Genomic DNA, 16410 nt, shown 5'->3' on the forward strand with positions numbered 1-16410 from the left:
GGATCAAGGAACCACATTTTCAAAATGCTGTTGCCTCAGGGCTCACTGCTATTGCTATAAACAGTAGCTACAGCATCATAATATTTTTCTTACTTGTTTTAACTGAGTTAATGTTGTCAACCAATCAGATAATTTCTCAGAAATTATTGTCAAAGGCATAGGTATTTGATTTATAAAGGTATTTGCAGACCACTCTTATACTAAATTATTTTTTTTACATTCTCACAATTGTAAATGCTGTGAGTTAAGTAACAACTTTTGCTTCAACTATAGGAGAATGTAAAATCACTTCAGGAGAGAAGCGTTGCTTATATCAACTCAGATTCATCTATAGAAGGTAAATTTTATTTGGGGTTGTTATTAAATAGTATACCATCATTTAAGTCTGTAAATTCAGCTTGTAAACTTTCTAAGATTATCCTCTCCTATAAGACACCTCTATAATACCTCCATTTTCCATTTTTACCAGAGAGAAAATCATTATGATTCAAATGAATCAATATGATTCATAACTAAGCTATTGATCCTAATTTCTTTAGTATATTTACCATTTGCCTCTCTTGGATTACTAGTTAAAATTCTAGTACTTAATTACATTCTTCATGTGCAGATAGTAAAAGGATTGGTCTACAGAATATTTCATACAGAAATACTTCCTGTATGTACTGGAGCAAATTTGAAGTGAGTACAAACTACAGACTTCCTTTTGACCCTGACATGTGACATTTGTATCTATAGGCTTTCACTGTATTATTACTTCTAGATAAATGTCAAAGCACACTTACTAGCTACTGACATGCTGTAGTCTAATGACTTGATATATACTATTGAATTGAATGAATGAGGGAATTCCCTGGCGGTCCAGTGGTTAGGACTCAGCGCTTTCACTGACGTGGGCCTGGGTTGTATCCCTCGTCGGGAAACTAGGATTCTGCAAACTGAGCGGCCCAGCCAGGGAAAAAAGAAAAAAAGGCAGAATTGAATGAATGAAGAAAGAATACTGTGGCCTTATCACTTCCTTTGCTAAAGTCTCCCTAAGTGATACTGCCTTACTGAAGGATGAGAGCTGCTGCCTTAGCAGCAAAATCCAACTATGCCCTCCAATGTCCTAAGTGTTTACCGCAGCCTCTCTCACTCCTGAAGAATTATTTCCACACTATTTTTAATTCTCTGGGAATGATGCCTTCAATTTGAAGTAATTATATCTTGTTTATAATTAGAAAATAAAGTTAGAATTAAATAGATTGGAGTTTCATTTGGAAGTATTAATATACTCTGCGTGTCTTATTTATTTTTCAGGCAATTATACTCTCAGAGTTGACTGTACACCCCTTCTTTACCAATTGGTGTATAAACTGACAAAAGAGGTATATAAGTAGTTCTGTCTTAATGTTTTCTGATGAATAGTAAGTGAATAACTTGTTTTCTAAATTAGTGATACTTATTTTTAAACTGGCGACACATAGCTGATTTGTATTGATATAATAACTAAGCAGAACAAAATCTTTAATATAATATTTACTTATGTGACATAACTATGAAAATAGTAGCGCTAGTTTCTGTCCTAATAATAGTTCTTAATAATTGTATAAATTTGTTATAAAGTATGGGGTCTGTCATTTTGTCTGGCATAGACATTTTTATAGAACAGAAAGAACGCTGAGCTGGAATGGAAAAGCCTTGATTTCAAAGATTGCCTTGGCTACTCATTCATTTGTTCATTCAACAAGTGTTTATTACATTTTTACTATGTATCAGGCCCTATAAAATGAATTCTAGCAGCTGCAATGATAAAAGGAAAAGATTACTGAATCCAAATACTCTGTGATCTAGAGAGGATACAGACCTATAAATGAGGAACTATATATATTTCACTAGAGTATTGGATACTATATACAATGGAGAACAATTGTGGAACAGAGAAGCTAAAATCCTGGGGCAGCTGGGGAAGTGGGAAAACATTAGAGGATGTTTCCTGAAGAATTAATGGTTGGGCTGTAATATGGAGGGATGTGAAGGTAAGGGAGATGCTTTCTCAGCAGAGGATGCAGTACCTAAAAAAGATGTGGAGGTATGAAAGAACGTATTTCTTGACCTGTAGGTAACTTAGTGTGACCTAAGCATAAGGTGTTGGTGAAAGGCTGGTACAAAATGGGGCATGACAAATAGGGGTTCAGAAACTTGGTGATGGAGAAATTCAAGAATCTTTAACAAAGTTGTACATTATCATATTTATTCATTTAGAAAGATTACTCTGTATCAGTGTAGTGAACAGGTTAAGCTGCAGTAAATCTAAAAGCAAAATGGAAATAATTCCACATGCTTACTTACCACACAGGAATTTTATAAATATTACTTATTGATATATAAAATACTCTGAAAACTCTAATGTACTCTAAATCTCTAAAAATTATGTAATCTGTTCATTAAATATCTGTGTACATCATTAAATAATTACCTGTTATAGGATTTAACTATAGACGTATTTCTTTCAAGTAGGTATCACGTAGAAGACAATGTGAAGTAGGTATCAATTTTCTGTAGGTACTATTTCCCAATCTTCCTTAATCTTGCCCTTTCCTTTTCACTGTTAGTGTCTTTAACATCTTATTCTCCCAAATGAGAGTCCTCTCATTATTCTTATCACAACTCTCTCACTGTATTGGGTAGCTTATGTCCTTGATCCTTTCATTGGAATGTCCCATAAAAACATCTCATCTGAAAGCAAGTTGTAAAGACAATCTTTATTGGGAGAACCCTCCTCAAGGTATGCATTCATGTTCTGTCCTACAGAGGTGGCTCCTGCCTTTGATGTGAGGGATAGTAATAATTTCAGGGCCAATAAGCAGAAGTTTCATTCTATCCCCCCTTTGTACAAAGGCAGATGCTTATCTGTGGCCATACAAAAACCCAGTAGAAAAAGGAGACTTTTATCCTCCTAAACTGTTTATTACAATTTTATCAACCCCTGGTGTGTGTTGGCACGGTCAAACCATGCTGGGGAGTGTGGTGGAGAGGGCTGAGCTTGGAGAGAAGGGAACCTACCTGCCTGATAGAAGCAGGAAATGGACAAGGTGTTGAAATAATGGGGGAGAACCACCAATTATAACAGTGCATATAGCTGAAACAGAAAATTCTGATCTTAGCTGTACAGGCCATAGGGACACAGTTCTGGCTCGTGCTAGACCTGGATGGTATGATTCCGGAAAATGAAGAGGATTTTGCAGGGAATTCAGTTCAAGCAGTTTGTAGGAATTAGAGCAGGATCTCAGCTGTTGCAAATTGGCAGAAGCAGCGTACAGAGTAGAACCCAGTCATTTGGCTGGAAATGAGCAGAACATCCCTGAAGCTCCCACAAGCTGGTGGGAAGGGGGTGTCTCTGTGGCGTGCTGAGACTGTTTTTAAGCTGAGGACCTCGTATGCTATGATGAGGGAATAACCAACTCTGTGTAAAGGCCTGAGAAGATATCAGAGAAGATATTGTTTGGCTTAAGATGGGTACCAGTATCCCCATGTCCACATGTGGGAAACTAGGGTTTAAAGAAAGGAAGCAATACACCAAAAGTTATAATGCTTTCAGCATTTCATAAGTAGGGTCTGTCTTTGGTCCAATTTTGAACAAAGCAGAACTGTAAACCAACAAACAAAATGCAGCCAATATGTATGATGATTTTTCTTCTACCACATGCTTCTGCTTTTCTTAGAGTGGAGAAAGAAAAGGAAAGTATAAGTTTGTAAGTATATGTTTAATGAGGGTAATAAAAAATGTTTATGTATATACATAAGTTCTTAAAATTCCCAGCTAGAAACCTGAGGTTATGTAGTTTTTAAAAAACTCATCAAATTCCAACATTGTTTAAACACAGACTTTCTAAAATAACAGTTCCTCCTCACCCCACCTGCCCTACAAAACCAGGACTCATATTGACAATTTCAAGCTCAGCTTCTTCATGTCTGTCTCCTGCCCTAAGGCCTCACTGTAGGTCATCTTGGACAAAAGCAATTTACTAAAGTAAATATTATATATATAAAGTTTTCTCCCAGTGACTTCCCACTGAAAGAAATCTAAGCTGCCCAACATTGAACTGATGACACTTGTTAAAAATCTGAAATGCTATTGAAAAGTTTACCAGCATAAGCAAGAAATTTTTTCCTAAGGACATGGCAAAATTACAAGTAAGTGGGAATAATAAATGAACAAGAATTTGGGCTGGATTTTTTTCTTGCAATTTGCAAAAACATATTTTTCTGTAAAGAATATGATACACAAATGTTCACATAGATAAACGTAGAAGTCGATATTAACTAACATGTGGTTTTATATTGGAGTAAATTCAGTTATTCTACCTCTTATTCCCAATATTTGATTTATCTTTCCAGATCTCCAGCCCGGATGATGGTTTTGAGAGTAAATCTCTTTATGAAAGCTGGTTAGAAAAGGACCCTTCATCTGAAAATAAAACTTTGCCTAGGTAAATTACTTGTATGTACGTTTTCTATCACACAATCAGTTGAGTTCCCCTTTGCCCCTTGTTTCTCCAGACAGGCAATTCTCAGATGTCTTAACAATTTGAGAGTATTTTTGCAAATTTTTAGTAAAAAATTATTAGCCATTATTTTGCATTCTTGCATAAAATTACATTAAGATGTGTATTAAATACATTAATAAATACAATTCAAATGAAGTAAAAAAATGAATGATGGATTATTTCTTTCTAAATTTATTAAGGTGCATTATCAGTAACTACCAAGTTATGTCTTTACCTTTAATTAGTTTAGATTTTATGTAAGAATTAACTTTTACTTCTCATGTATACAATAGCAGCTTTCTTGTATTTATTTTATATTTATATTTGTTTTCTACTCCTATACTATTTCTAAAACCAGCTGGTGGTAGCAATTTATAGCTTCATTCCATATTGCAAATAAGTCTTGTGAAAGTTTAAATGTATCTCCACTATGTTTTTTTTATTACAGGAATTTTTAAAAATATATTTATTTATTTATTTTATTTTGGGCTGCGTTGGGTCTTAGTTGCAGCACGTGGGATCTTTCGTTGTGGTGCACAGGCTTCTCTCTCTAGTTGTGGCGTGCAAGCTCCAGAGCGGGTGGGCTCTGTAGTTGTGGCATGCGAGCTCTCTAGTTGTGGCTCACATGCTCAGTAGTTGTGGCGCATGGACTGAATTGCTCTGCAGCATGTGGGATCTTAGTACCCTGACCAGGGATGCAACCCACATCTCCTGCATTGGAAGGCGGATTCTTTTTTTTTTTTTTTTTTGCGGTACGCGGCCTCTCACTGTTGTGGCCTCTCCCATTGCGGAGCACAGGCTCTGGACACGCAGGCTCAGCGGCCATGGCTCACGGGCCCAGCCGCTCCGTGGCATGTGGGATCTTCCCGGACCGGGGCACGAACCCGTGTCCCCTGCATCGGCAGGCAGACTCTCAACCACTGCGCCACCAGGGAAGCCCCTCCACTATGTTTTAAATGCTTATTCAAAAAAACACTAGAGTAGAAAAAAAGATTTAAAAAACGTCCCAAGGTCTCAATCTCAAAAACATGTCTAATAGTTTGGAAGTATATAGTTAGGTTCTTAATGCATATGTAATTTTATATTCTGTTTTACTGACTTATTTTTGAACGAAAATCTTCTATGACATTACATTTTTTAAAAAAGTTTTTATTTATTTATTTATTTTTGGTTGCATTGGGTCTTCATTGCTGCGTGCGGGCTTTCTCTAGTTGCAGCAAGTGGGGGCTACTCTTCGTTGCGGTGCGTGGGCTTCTCATTGCGGTGGCTTCTCTTGTTGCGGAGCATGGGCTCTAGGTGCACAGGCTTCAGTAGTTGTGGCATGAGGCCTCGGTAGTTGTGGCTCGAGGGCTCTAAAGTGCAGGCTCAGTAGTTGTGGCTCACGAGCTTAGTTGCTGCGCGGCATGTGGGATCTTCCCAGACCAGGGATCGAACCTGTGTCCCCTGCACTGGCAGGAGGATTCCCAACCACTGTACCACCAGGGAAATCCCATCATTACATTTTATATGTATATATTTATATATTATTTATATATATGTATGTATGTAGTGGCTTCTTAATTATATGCAAAGCAATATATTATAATTAGATTTATTTCTGAAATAAACTAAGGCACTTTTAGAGTCTTCATGATCTTAAATGTAGACTTTCTCATGGCAGTTTTCTTACTATAGTCCTCTGAGGGCAGAGACCGTATCTTATTTGTTTTTCCCTCAAAACAAATACCATAAACGCTGAAGATACGGAAGATATCCTAGTTACCAGGCTGCCGTATTTAGTGTCACTGCCCGACTCTGCTTTCAATCAGCTCAGATTTATAGGTTTACACACATATGAATAGGTGTGGTGGTTTACCTTTTCTTAAGTTTTATAAACGTGCCATACAACTCCTTGCAGTTCTTGGGGCAGGATTCATGGTGCCATCTATTTAATTTTATATTATTTATTTATGCATTGATTTCTTCGTGTGTGTGTATGTGTATCATATTTTACATTTAGAATCAACAAGCTGGGATCTGGAAGTGATTTTGAAGCTTATTTTCAGAGACTTGGAATTGCTTCAGGAAGAGTCCGGTACACTAAGAATAGGGTAAGCCATTTTATTATTTTGGATACAGAGCACTTCATCCACATTTTCTTTGTTAGGAATTCTGTCATTTAGTTGTTGGGTACCAGGCACCGAGTGGACATGTGGCCTGGGAAGAATTGCAGGGATAGAGATAGCCTGCAGGTCCCTTTGTAGATGGACTAGGAAATAATTTGTGTTATTTTGTGAATGTTCACTGCCAGGGTTATTCAGTGAAGTGGTAGTTGATAGAGTAATGCCAGGTACTTAGCTGGTTATCACTACCAAGAGGTTTGCATCCTTTTCCTGATGTGGGCTTTGTTGGAAAATCTAATTCTTCTTTTCTGATCTGCATTGCCTGCATTGCACCATTGCCACTCAAACACATTGATGATATGTGAGTACACGGGTTTTGAACCTATACCGTGTTTGTTTGTCTGTTATAAATTATGTCATAAACCAAACTGAAGATTACATCAGTAAACTCAAATTTGTCACAGATTTTAATAATTTTCTAATCATAGTTGCAGTATGCCAACATCTTGCTTGTCTAGAATACATATCCGTTGCAAATTTGACTATCCAGTATACAACTAACAGAGAAGTAAGCAAAAACACCTTCAGAATAACCCATAATAAATACATAAATCTGTATACTAATACTCATTACACTTCATACATAAAAGATGCGCTTTACCTCTGTCAAAGCTTCTTCACTTTTATACTGTCATCTTCTGAACAAAGTTAGCTAGTTTCTAAGACAATGCAGATTTAAAGCAGAATATCAGATAGAGGGAGAGAGACTGATACAGGGATGCCTTTTAGTGATATTAAAAGCAAGAAGAATGATAGCTTTACGGCAAAGTAGCAGATAGGTAAAAACTAAAGTTAGGAAAGGCAGACCTAAGAAGTAAAAAATATTTATGTGGAGTACCACCCTGTAACAATTTATGTTTATAATGGTAACCCTTAATTTTGTAACAAAGGTTAAATGGCATGTGGTTATATACTATTTGGGAAGGGAGGGAAGGGGCTGAAATGTTGACCTTTAAACAACAGGGGTGCCAACCCTCCCAGCAGTTGAAAACCCACACATAGCTTTCCATTCAGGATCGTGTAGGTCTGTAGTACATATTTATTGAAAAAAATTAATGTATAAGTTGAACCCCTGTAGTTCAAACCTGTTAAAGTGTCAACTGAATAATCCTTCAGCTATAACAATACTTAGCTGCTCAGAACCTTTCATTCTCAATCAGTTGATAGATAATTTTAAACTGTGCTGGTATGCAATTTGAGCATGTACTCCTTAATTTAATTGTCCGCAAAGCAATAGGGAAAAATTTCAGGAAGCAGTGTTTTGAACAAAGATTATATGAATTATAAAATGAATAATGGTAAAATTTTAAATTGGTGAAAATTTGGTGGTGGGGTTTTAGTTAATTAGACTTAATTTTTTCACTCATTGTGATGAAACTCAGGGTGTCGTATGGTTATGTTTTTTAATACAATCATTTTATGATTCCATAAAGTATTATAATTTGAATATTTAATGTTTGTATATACTCGGTCCCCCCACCTTTTTTTTTTCAGAAAACAGATAATTACAGCAGCTATCCAATGTACCATACAATTTATGAGACATTTGAATTGGTAGAGAATTTTTATGACCCCACGTTTAAAAAACAGCTTGCTGTAGCTCAGTTACGAGGAGCACTGGTTTATGAGCTTGCAGACTCTAAAATCATTCCTTTCAACATTCAAGACTATGCAAAATCTTTGGAAAACTATGCAACAGGTATCTACAGCTTATCCAAGAAATATGACCAACAATTAAGAGACCATCAAGTATCATTTGGTAAGAAATAGCTGGACAGATATTTTATAATCATCAAGTTAGAGTTTTAAGATGTCACCTCCTATTGTCATCCATGCATACCATTTCATCCTAGAATTTATCCCTGCCTCATTTCTTAATCCTGACTTATAGAAAAAAAACTTTAAACACCTATTAAAGAATGTGATTTAGTTTGATATTTGTAGGATGAATCCATTTTGCTAAGTGCTACAAACATTGGGTTGGTAAATATTTTCCCCATATTGCTGCCTTTAAAAATGTTTTGTTATAAGAACAATACTATTAAAATGTAACAATATTACACAAAGATTGGAAAGTAGAGAAAGCCACCACTTCTACTACATATATGTAGTATTACGTTATTATCACTATTACTGCAGCATTTACCTATTCATGTTTTTCTACATGGAGGATTTTTTTACATGGTTTTCAGCATTCTTTCCTTTTATATCTGGCCATTTTGTGGTTGCTGTTCCACATCATGTATCTCCTGCAAAGCAGAAGTGAAATGTGGTGTAGTGTAGTGTAGCAGCATTAAGCATTGGGTCTGGAAGCAGTTTCCTGGTTCAAATCCTGGCTCTAATATTTAGGCATTGTGTGACCTCGAGAAAGTTACTTAACCCCCTATGTGTCAGTTTTATTATGAGTGAAATAGTAAAGTAAAATGTTTCCAAGATTGCTGTGGAGATTTCATTTGGTTGGTATGTGGAAACAATGGTGACTGTCACTTAGTGCTCATAATGTTAGCTATTATTACTGTTTTATTGCAACCATTTTCTTTTATTATTCTGGAAGTACATATTCTTAGTATATATCAAAGTTAGCAAATATGTACTGAGTGTCTACTGTGTACCAAGTGCTGTGTTATTTCCTGGGAGATATAAAGAAGATTAAGAAATAGTCATTGTCTTCAAAGAGCTTAAATTCTCATGGGGAAGGAGAAGACAAAATGCAGGGGAAAATCTATTAAAGGGGTGCACAGAGGGTACTATAGGGGTGCTGAGAATGAGTAGTGGGTGGTCAGTAAAGCGCGAGAGAGGCATGGACATATATACACGACCAAACGTAAGGTAGCTAGCTAGTGGGAAGCAGCCGCATAGCACAGGGAGATCAGCTCGGTGCTTTGTGACCACCTGGAGGGGTGGGATGGGGAGGGTGGGAGGGAGGGAGACGCAAGAGGGAAGAGATATGGGAACATATGTATATGTTATAACTGATTCACTTTGTTATAAAGTGGAAACTAACACACGATTGTAAAGCAATTATACCCCAATAAAGATGTTAAAAAAAAAAAAAGTAACCTTCAGAAAGTTACGACGAGCAGCAGGCACTAAGATCTAGAAACTGAAGCAAAGAAAATTTAGAAAATTGTGCTTAGATCTATATGAATTGTCCCAATAAGTAAGTATTGAATGAATAAATAAATGAATGCTGGGTTTCTGATAAATTGAGTTAAAAGGATTTTTTTATGTCTTAAACTCTTGAAATTTGTTATTTCCTTAAGAACCAATTTTGCCATTTTCAATTTGATACATTATTTCTTTGTTACAATATTTTCTAATAATTTCCATGGATCTGAAAGAAGACTCAGTAGAAAAATAGTTTCAACATCTATTTAGTCACAGCAATCTGGAATGGGGGGCGTTGGAAAATGAACCTTTGAAATATGAAGCACTCATGCTTACTAATCTCCCTTCTACTTTTCTATTTTTTAAAAAAGATTCCTTATTTTCTGCTGTGAAAAACTTCTCAAAGTCTGCTTCCGATTTTCATAGAAGACTTTCACAAGTTGATCTGAATAAGTAAGTTTCAAATGTAAAGCTCCCTACTGTTTTGAAAAGCAGTCTGGTTACTGGAATGAACTGTGTACACTTATAGAAGCATTCAACTCTGAATCATTGCTACTCAAATCATGGTGTGCCAGCCAGTAGCATCAACATCACCTGGGAGCTTGTTAGAAAGGCAGAATATCAGACCCCATCCAAGACCTGCTTTATTAGAATTCTGCACTTTAACAAGACTCTCCAGGTAGTTTGTATTCACATTAAAGTTTGAGGGGCATAGCTGTTGAATGATGGACTAAAAACTCATCCCATGGCAAGGGCCAGGGAGACATGTCTTCAGAAGTTTGCATGATAAGAATTCTGACTGTTTCTGGTAATTCATAATTCTATGGGTTTAAGTGCATTTGTAGCATAGTTTACTACAGTCACAATATTCCTGTGAATGGTGTAGAAGTTCTTTCTTTACTAATACTTCTTTTGCGTTTCATTTAACCTCGTGCCGTTGTTAGGTTGAAAAATAATTTAAAAGTTATACTCAAAGCATTATTTAACAAGCATAATTTGTTCCACCTTACAGTCCATGTCACATTTCTTAATTTTTTTCAGATTTATCAGAATAAGCTTTCCCACCTCCCATCCGGGCAGAAAGCTGTATCAGTCACTGTGAGGGGCCTCTCTCCCTGGGGCTGTAGGACAGCCTAGGGAACTTTTGCAGCACCCCAAAAGAGAGTTGGCAGATTCCAAGTGTGGAAGGGACTCCCTGCCCACTAGGAGCAGCTGTCTCCCTCCTTGCAGACTCCTGCAACTTCCCTTTATTCTGTCTTGTTTAGCCTTTACTCTGCTCCTTTCTTCCACAGTAAAATTAACTGGTTTATCAAGAACAACTTGGTAGTCCACACTGTCTACCTTTGCAGGAGGCCTGGCTCTCCTCCTACAAAGAATTTAAAATGTCTTTCACTTCTTTCTGGTCTGTGATCTTGAAAAACGAAACAAACCATTTCCCAATCAGTCTCTCTGCTTATTATAAATAATAGAAAAATGCCCCTGCTGTTATATGTAGCTTACCATATGAGCCTTACTGTGTGTTTTATATGCATTTTCTTTAAAAAATCTATGAGTTTAGAAGGTTATTTCCTCATGCCTTATCCTTATTTAATATTTTAAAATGTGGTTGCATGGTAAGGGTTTTAATTATCTATTTCTTATTCTCAAAGCCCCACTGCAGTGAGAATTATGAATGACCAACTGATGTTCCTGGAAAGGGCATTCATCGATCCCCTTGGTTTACCAGGGAGGCCATTCTATAGGTAAGGAGGCAACAGCTGTTCCACTAAAGGACACCAAATATGTCACTGTGACCAAAACCAGCACACCCAACTCCTGCTATCACACCAAAACCAGCACACCCAACTCCTGCTATCAGACAAGTGGAAAGTGGATATGTATACTGAAGGAAATATGGGTGAGATTCTGCATAACAGTATAATTTGTACTATCAGAAAAGTTAATTTCATATCGTGTATTGCTTTGCTGCAGATGTAAACGGCAGATGATAGTTGAAAAAGAACTCTTGTAACAAAATCGAAAAGACACAGCATCTTAAAGGGGATCTGAGAGCTCATGTAGTTCAATTTTCTACATGAATCTTTTCTGTAGGATCTCAGAAAAGTAGTTATCCAGCCACCGTTTGAATCTTCCAGTGAATGGAAGCTTACTACCACATGAGGAAGTTCGTTCTGTTTTAGGAAAGTTCTACTTAATAGAAAGTTTTCTTCATAAAGATATAGTTCCCTGTAATTTTCTCCCTCTGACCCTGTTCTGCTCTCCGAAGTCAAAAAGAATTAGTCTAGATCTATTTCCATATAACATTTCAGGTTTTTGAAGATGGATGCCATAGTTTCCCCTAAAGAAATATCGTTATTGTTTTTTTATCTCTATCTCAGGTTTTCTTTCAGTATCTTGGCTGCTTTTGGATAGCCTCCAGTTTTTTGACGTACATTTTAAGCCGTGGTTTCTTGGTAAAAATTAGAAAGGTCCTAGCATTTAGAGTCAGAAAATCTGTGTTCTAGTTCACTTGCACATGTGTGATTTAGAGCAAGTCATATCTAGGGTTTGCTCATCTGAATTAGGATGGTGATAATTGCTAGTTTACAAGGCTGTTTATCATCAAATGACATATACAAAAGATATTTCTATGTTACCTTTCTTATAAATATTAGTAATAATTTAACTGATTACAAGCCCAGGCATTTAGAGCCCAGCTCTGCCAAATACTAAGTGTGACCTGGGCAAATTTACTTCTCTAAGACTCAGGTTCCTCAGCTGTAGATGGAGATTACAGTGCTTTTACCCCATAGGTCTGTAGGTTTAAGGCATGCAGAAGATTCAGCTCAGAGGGGGTATACTCAGTAAATGGCTGCTATTTTTATAATAGTTTACATAATGTAAGGATAAATGTTTATCAATACAAATGAAATAGCAGCCATCAGTTATTTACATAAATCAAAGGTTGAAAGCTAATCTACATGTTAATACTCTCTTGCCTATCATTAGTCCATCTTTATATATTTATTTTTTTATTTTTTTAAGTTTTTTTTTTTTAATTATTTTTTTGGATGCATTGGGTCTTAGTTGCAGCATGCAGGATCTTTTGTTGCAGTGCACAGGCTCTTCGTTGCAGTGCGTCGGCTTCTCTCTACTTGTGGTGCGTGGGCTCCAGAGCTCACGGGCTCAGTAGTTGAGGTGTGGGCTTAGTTGCCCCGTGGCATGTGGGATCTTAGTTCCCCGACCAGGGATCGAACCGGCGTCCCCTGCATTGGAAGATGGATTCTTAACCACTGGACCACCAGGGAAGTCCTTATTTTTTAATTTATATGATTTATAAGCAAACATCTCTTTTTCAAATTCAGGCTCGATACAATTATATAGAATAAAAAGGGACAGTGCTAACACACGGACATTTCTATTATTTCCTTCAGGGAAAATCAGTGATGAGTTTGATGTTAAATTTTGAATGCAGTTATGTACACATGTATAGTTATTTATTTATTATTTATTCATTTCTGTTTACATAAATGGGACCATATATCACTTTGCAACTGCTTTTGGTAAAAATTTATCTCAGAGATCTATGTCAATATATACAACTTTTTTACTTATTTATTCCTTTGGCTGTGTCAGGTCTTTGTTGCTGCAAGCGGGCTTTTCTCTAGTTGCAGCGAGCGGGGGCTACTCTTTGTTGTGGTGCGCGGATTTGTTGTGGAGCACAGGCTCTAGGCGTGCTGGCTTCAGTAGCTGTGGCTCACGGGCTCAGTAGTTGTGGCTCACGGGCTCTAGAGTGTGGGCTCAGTACTTGTGGCACATGGGCTTAGTTGCTCCAAAGCATGTGGGATCTTCCCAGACCAGGGCACAAACCCGTGTCCCCTGCATTGGCAGGCGGATTCTTAACCACTGCGCCACCAGAGAAGCCCAATATATATAATTTTAGCTCTTCTCATCTGCTGCATAGTGTTCCACTGTATGGCTTTCATGTGTAATTGTTTTAGTCCTTATTGAGTTTTTAATTAGATTTTGCCCCCCAATTATTTAGTATTATGAAAAGTACTGCTATAAAATGTCCCTGAGCCCTACTTGAACATTTGTTTTAATATCTCTATAATCAGTACCTGAGATTTCAGGGTCAAAGGGTAAACACACTTTTTGGAACTATTAATTGAACATGAAGACTATATTCTAAAGCCAGGGAGAGGTGGTTCAAGATGACAATGTAGGAAGATACCGAACTCACCTCTCCCAGACATACCAAATCTACAGCTACAGATGGGACAGTTGTCCTCTGAAAAAGACCTGACGATTAGCCGAGCAACTCCTTCAAATCAGGCAAAGGAGAAAAAGGCCACGTGGATGTGGGTAGGTGAGGCTGAGGCCCAATCTTGCCACCAAGCCCACTCCTGGGGCAGCAGCCCACAGCAAAGTGTTTGTACCCAAATCAGCCACCTCAACTTTTAGGCCCTGTGCCTGAGAGGTAAGCCTCCCAAACATCTGGCTTTGAGAACCAACAAAGCTGCTGCATCCCGAAGACCAAAGGGATGTACAGAACTGAGAAACTGCTCAGGCTGAAAGGACTGGCTGGAACTCATCTGCACAGGGCCCAGCACAGGAGCAGTCCTTAAAAGCACCCAGATTTTATGTGAAAGAGATTCACTTGCTGATCTTAAAGCACCGGCTGGAGGGGCAGGGGCCTGGTGGGATACTCTCCGAGATGGGGGCCGGTGGGTGCCGATTTCCACTCTTCCTCTGCCTTGCTAAAGCTCGTGGGCACTATCTTTCTTTCCCTCCTCTTCCCTGAAGGTGATGATCGTTACACATTCCCTCTGCTGATCTCCAGAGCACCAGTATCTCTGGAGCGGAGCTTTTATTTGCAGCTGGTACTCTGCCTTTTGCATCTGGTGTCCTGGTTTTTGTAGCTGTCGCCAGGAGACACTCCTTGATTGCTTGGCGCGGGGTAGCGGGTGGGAGGGCTTGCATTCCTGCATCCCATGAGGCTGTAACAACTGGAGAGACAGTCTTGGCAGACTACCATCCCCAAGGTACGAGCAGACTGAAAACACCCCCAGTCTTTCTGAGAAAGAGGCTCATTTGCTTGTCCAGGAGCTTTGGCCCGAGGAGAGGGCTTTCGTTCCGGCGCACTTCTAAAAGCCCACGGAGTGCTCTCTTGAGGAATGGAGGCTGGTGGAAGCACTCTTTGCGCTCTCCCTCTGCCTCACTCCAGCTTGACCTTCTCTCTCAGAAGGGAGCTTATACCCTTTTCTGGCACCCTGATATTTGAAGCTGCTGCCGGGGATACCTCTACATTGCCTGGCTCTGGTGACCAGAGGGGATTATGCTTGCGGGTGTCATAGGAATAGATATTAAACAGCTACCACTGTCAGGCACAGCAAGAGAGAGGCAGCAGAACCAAGGGCTGTCTTCCAGGGAAAGAAGCCTATAAGCTTATAATCACAGCTGCAGGCCGAGAGGCAGGATTCTGATTAAACACATTACCCATCTAAGGGCTGACTGTAAACTGTACCAGAGACCTAGGAGGGCAGGTGCTGTCTTCATGCTCTCCCTTTGCCACGCTCCAGAGAACGAGCATCTCTCAGGGGAACTCTTACACGTTTGATGCCTCAGCTTTTGTGGCTGCTGCCCAGGGGATACCCCTTCATCCCCTGCCTCTGGCGGCCAGGTGGTATTGCTTTCCTGGGTCCCACAGGGTTACAACGATCCGAGAGTCAGTGCGTGGGAGGCTGCCACCTTCAGGTCACTGCACAGATAGCAGGCGGAAACACCCCCCCCCCCCCCCCCCCCCGCTTTCCGTAGAAGAGGCCTATTTGCCTGTCCTGGAGCTTCAGCCTGAGGGGCAGCCTTCACGCTTGGCACACATCTAGAGGCCTGTGGAGCTCCTCTCAGAGAACACGGGCCGGGGAACGCCATCTACGTTCTCCCTCTGCTCTGCTACAGCTTGCTAGTATATACCAGAAAGGAGCTTACGCACTTGTCTGGAGCCCCGAGTTTTGACTGCTACCCAGGGGACACCTTCCTATGACCTGGCTCTAGTGGCCACCAGACCTACTCTCGTGTTCCACAGGATGGTATACATTTGCATACTTTAAAAGCTGCTGCCTGAGGGCCTGGCTTCCAATCATCCTGAATCTAAGTGCTGACTGAGATATTCCCCTTTGGTACACTGACAGGTCTTGGCACACACTCAGCTGTTGGGAGCTATTAAAAATAGGTGGCTTGGAGAATCCCAGAGGTTTGAGAGACAACCAAGAGCTAGGGAAAGGTTGAACAGTAAGGTTTATCACATGAGGCTACTCCATCAAGACTGCTGGTTTCTACGCATTAGATGAAACAGCCACCTCTTCCAGAGAGTCAAGCAAAATGAGGAAACACGGGAATATGTTACAAACAAAGAAAAAAAGACAAAACCCCAGGAGAAAAACAGTTAAACAAATATAAGTAATCTACCTGATAAAGTGTTCAAAGTAGTGGTCATCAAAGAGGCTACTGAATGTGAGAGAAGAATGGATGAACACAGCGAAAACTTTGAGAAACTTGTAGAAAATATAAGAGAGTACCAAATAGAAGTCATGGTGTTAAAGAAAGAATACAATAACTGAACTGAAAAATAC

General features: G+C 39.0%; 1 protein-coding gene across 2 annotated transcripts in view; it reads left to right on the forward strand.

The window, feature by feature from the left end:
* The window catches only part of NAALAD2 (N-acetylated alpha-linked acidic dipeptidase 2), a 48692-nt gene that overhangs the window by 29052 nt on the left and 3230 nt on the right, over positions 1-16410 (forward strand). For both annotated transcript variants that reach the window (XM_027087795.1, XM_027087796.1), the window contains exons 12-18: positions 274-337; positions 1300-1367; positions 4381-4472; positions 6529-6619; positions 8186-8450; positions 10171-10252; positions 11449-11541. In XM_027087795.1, coding sequence (XP_026943596.1) covers positions 274-337; positions 1300-1367; positions 4381-4472; positions 6529-6619; positions 8186-8450; positions 10171-10252; positions 11449-11541 — 755 coding nt within the window. The remainder of the gene's footprint in view (positions 1-273; positions 338-1299; positions 1368-4380; positions 4473-6528; positions 6620-8185; positions 8451-10170; positions 10253-11448; positions 11542-16410) is intronic.

The sequence above is a fragment of the Aethalodelphis obliquidens genome, unplaced genomic scaffold (genome assembly GCF_003676395.1).
Source record: "Aethalodelphis obliquidens isolate GAN/ISIS:26980383/991018 unplaced genomic scaffold, ASM367639v1 scaffold60, whole genome shotgun sequence".
Classification (NCBI taxonomy): domain Eukaryota; kingdom Metazoa; phylum Chordata; class Mammalia; order Artiodactyla; family Delphinidae; genus Aethalodelphis; species Aethalodelphis obliquidens.